Below are 2,500 nucleotides of genomic sequence, written 5' to 3' on the forward strand. Positions count from 1 at the left end.
AAAGAGGGATTAGAGAGAGATGAGAGAGGGATGAGAGGAGTGAGAGAGGGATGAGAGGAATGAGAGAGGGATGAGAGAGAGAGATGAGAGGAATGAGAGAGGGATGAAATAGGGATTAGAGGGATGAGAGAGAGGGAGAGAGGGATGAGAGAGGGATGAGAGAGGAGTGAGGGATGAGAGAAAGAGAGATAGAAGGAGAGATGAGAGAGGGATGTAGAGATGAGAGGGATGAAAGGAATGAGAGAGGGATGAGAGGAATGAGAGGGGGATGAGAGGAATGAGAGAGGGGTGAGAGAGGGATGAGAGAGGGATGAGAGAGGGGTGAGAGAGGGATGAGAGGGATGAGAGAGAGAGAGAGAGAGAGGAATGAGAGAGGGATGAGAGAATGAGAGAGAGATGAGAGAGGAGTGACAAGTAAGCACACAGGGGCTCTATTACATTTGAAAGTATTTCTAACTAAATGAATATAGTGCATTCAGTGAGTGTTTTATATAGTTTATATCGTGTCTGTGACTTTGACAACCAGTGTTGACATCTTATCTAGCTGGGCCTAATGTAGTGATGTTCCTGTTGCAGCTCAAGTGAATGGGATAATGTAGTGTTGTTCCTGTTGCAGCTCAAGTGAATGGGCCTAATGTGTGTGTGTGTGTGTGTGTGTTGCAGCTCAAGTGAATGGGAGAAGGTGGACCGATCAGTCAGAGGCCGTCTACAGAACCGTAGTGAGGATGGAGAGTTCTGGTAAGAGAATACATTTATGTGTGTGTGTGTGTGTGTGTGTGTGTGTGTGTGTGTGTGTGTGTGTGTGTGTGTGTGTGAAAGAGAGTGAGAGACTCTGCATGCATGTCTGTCTTCTCATGCAAGTTGTGTTCTCAGTTCTTCACTTCTATTCAAGCTTTGATGATTGTGAGTGTGTGTGTGTGTGTGTGTGTGTCTGTGTGTGTGTGTGTGTGTGTGTGTGTCTGTGTGTGTGTGTGTGTTTGTGTGTGTGTGTGTGTGTGTGTCTGTGTGTGTGGCTGTGTGTGTGTGTGTGTGTGTGTGTGTGTGTGTATGTATGACTGTGTATGTATGTGTGTATGTATGTATTGTTACGTGTTCAACATTTAAAACAAAGTCTCAAACTCAAAAGCATTTTTCCAACAGTTTCTATTTTCAAAACCAACACAAATATTTTGTCAATTTGTCATGCATCGGTAACATCATACAGACCACAAAATATGCCATTGTCCATTGTCCATTTCGAGAGTCTGTTTTCCCGATATTATGTCCATTCAACGCAAAGCACGTTGTAATCCGTGTGGCAAACTGAAATCCTTCCGTTGGGCCGTTGTACAAAGACTCACGGTGTGTATGAGCGAAAAAAAACTCTGTCGGTCCGTATATGTAAAATGAAAACCGGCGTCAATCAAACGCCGCAGGCTCCGTGTCTCAAAGGCCTGTGACCCAAAACGCTGCACGTCTCCGCGTCTCTCAGGCATGTGTCACAAACGCCGACCGTCTCCATCTCCCAAAACACGTCTCCAAGGCATGTCTAAGCATGTTCCCTTTAACGATACTTCCGGACATGTTTTATCCCCTTCCGAGTTCGCCATGAACCTATCAACCTATGAACCCTATGACCTGGCATGAAGCCTCTTAATGCATCAAACTAAAAGTATTTAACTAAACAGTGTTTCAACTAACACCAATCGATCACATGACAAAATAACATATATAAATCATGTGAAAACAAATATACAATGAAGTAGAAATAAAGTATCTACGTTTGTACATCACAGTATGAATGTATGTATGTATGTATGTATGTATGTATGTATGTATGTATGACTGTGTATGTATGTATGACTGTGTATGTGTGTGTTCTGTAGGATGTCGTTCAGTGATTTCCTGCGTGAGTTCAACCGTCTGGAGATCTGCAACCTGACGGCGGACGCCCTGCAGGCGAGTAACCTGAAGAAGTGGAGCACGTCCCTCTACCAGGGCGAGTGGAGGAGGGGGAGCACTGCCGGGGGCTGCAGGAACTTCCCAGGTGAGACCTCACACACACACTCTCACTCTCACACTCTCACACCCTCACACTCTCACTCTCACACCCTCACACTCTCACTCTCTCACTCTCACACCCTCACACTCTCACACCCTCACACTCTCACTCTCACACCCTCACACTCTCACTCTCACACCCTCACACTCTCACACCCTCACACACACACTCTCACACCCTCACTCTCACACCCTCACACTCTCACACTCTCACTCTCACACCCTCACACTCTCACTCTCACTCTCACTCTCACACCCTCACACTCTCACCCTCACACCCTCACTCTCACACCCTCACACTCTCACTCTCACACCCTCACACTCTCACTCTCACACCCTCACACTCTCACTCTCTCACTCTCACACTCTCACACTCTCACACCCTCACACTCTCACTCTCACACCCTCACACTCTCACTCTCACACCCTCACACTCTCACTCTCACACTCTCACACTCTC

The 2,500-nt window shown here is 46.6% G+C and overlaps 1 protein-coding gene across 2 annotated transcripts in view; it reads left to right on the forward strand.

Moving 5' to 3' along the window:
• The window catches only part of capn1 (calpain 1), a 47,376-nt gene that overhangs the window by 32,066 nt on the left and 12,810 nt on the right, over positions 1-2,500 (forward strand). For both annotated transcript variants that reach the window (XM_031585113.1, XM_031585114.2), the window contains exons 9-10: positions 664-738; positions 1,866-2,026. In XM_031585113.1, coding sequence (XP_031440973.1) covers positions 664-738; positions 1,866-2,026 — 236 coding nt within the window. The remainder of the gene's footprint in view (positions 1-663; positions 739-1,865; positions 2,027-2,500) is intronic.

Source organism: Clupea harengus, chromosome 18, assembly GCF_900700415.2.
Source record: "Clupea harengus chromosome 18, Ch_v2.0.2, whole genome shotgun sequence".
In the NCBI taxonomy this organism is placed as follows: domain Eukaryota; kingdom Metazoa; phylum Chordata; class Actinopteri; order Clupeiformes; family Clupeidae; genus Clupea; species Clupea harengus.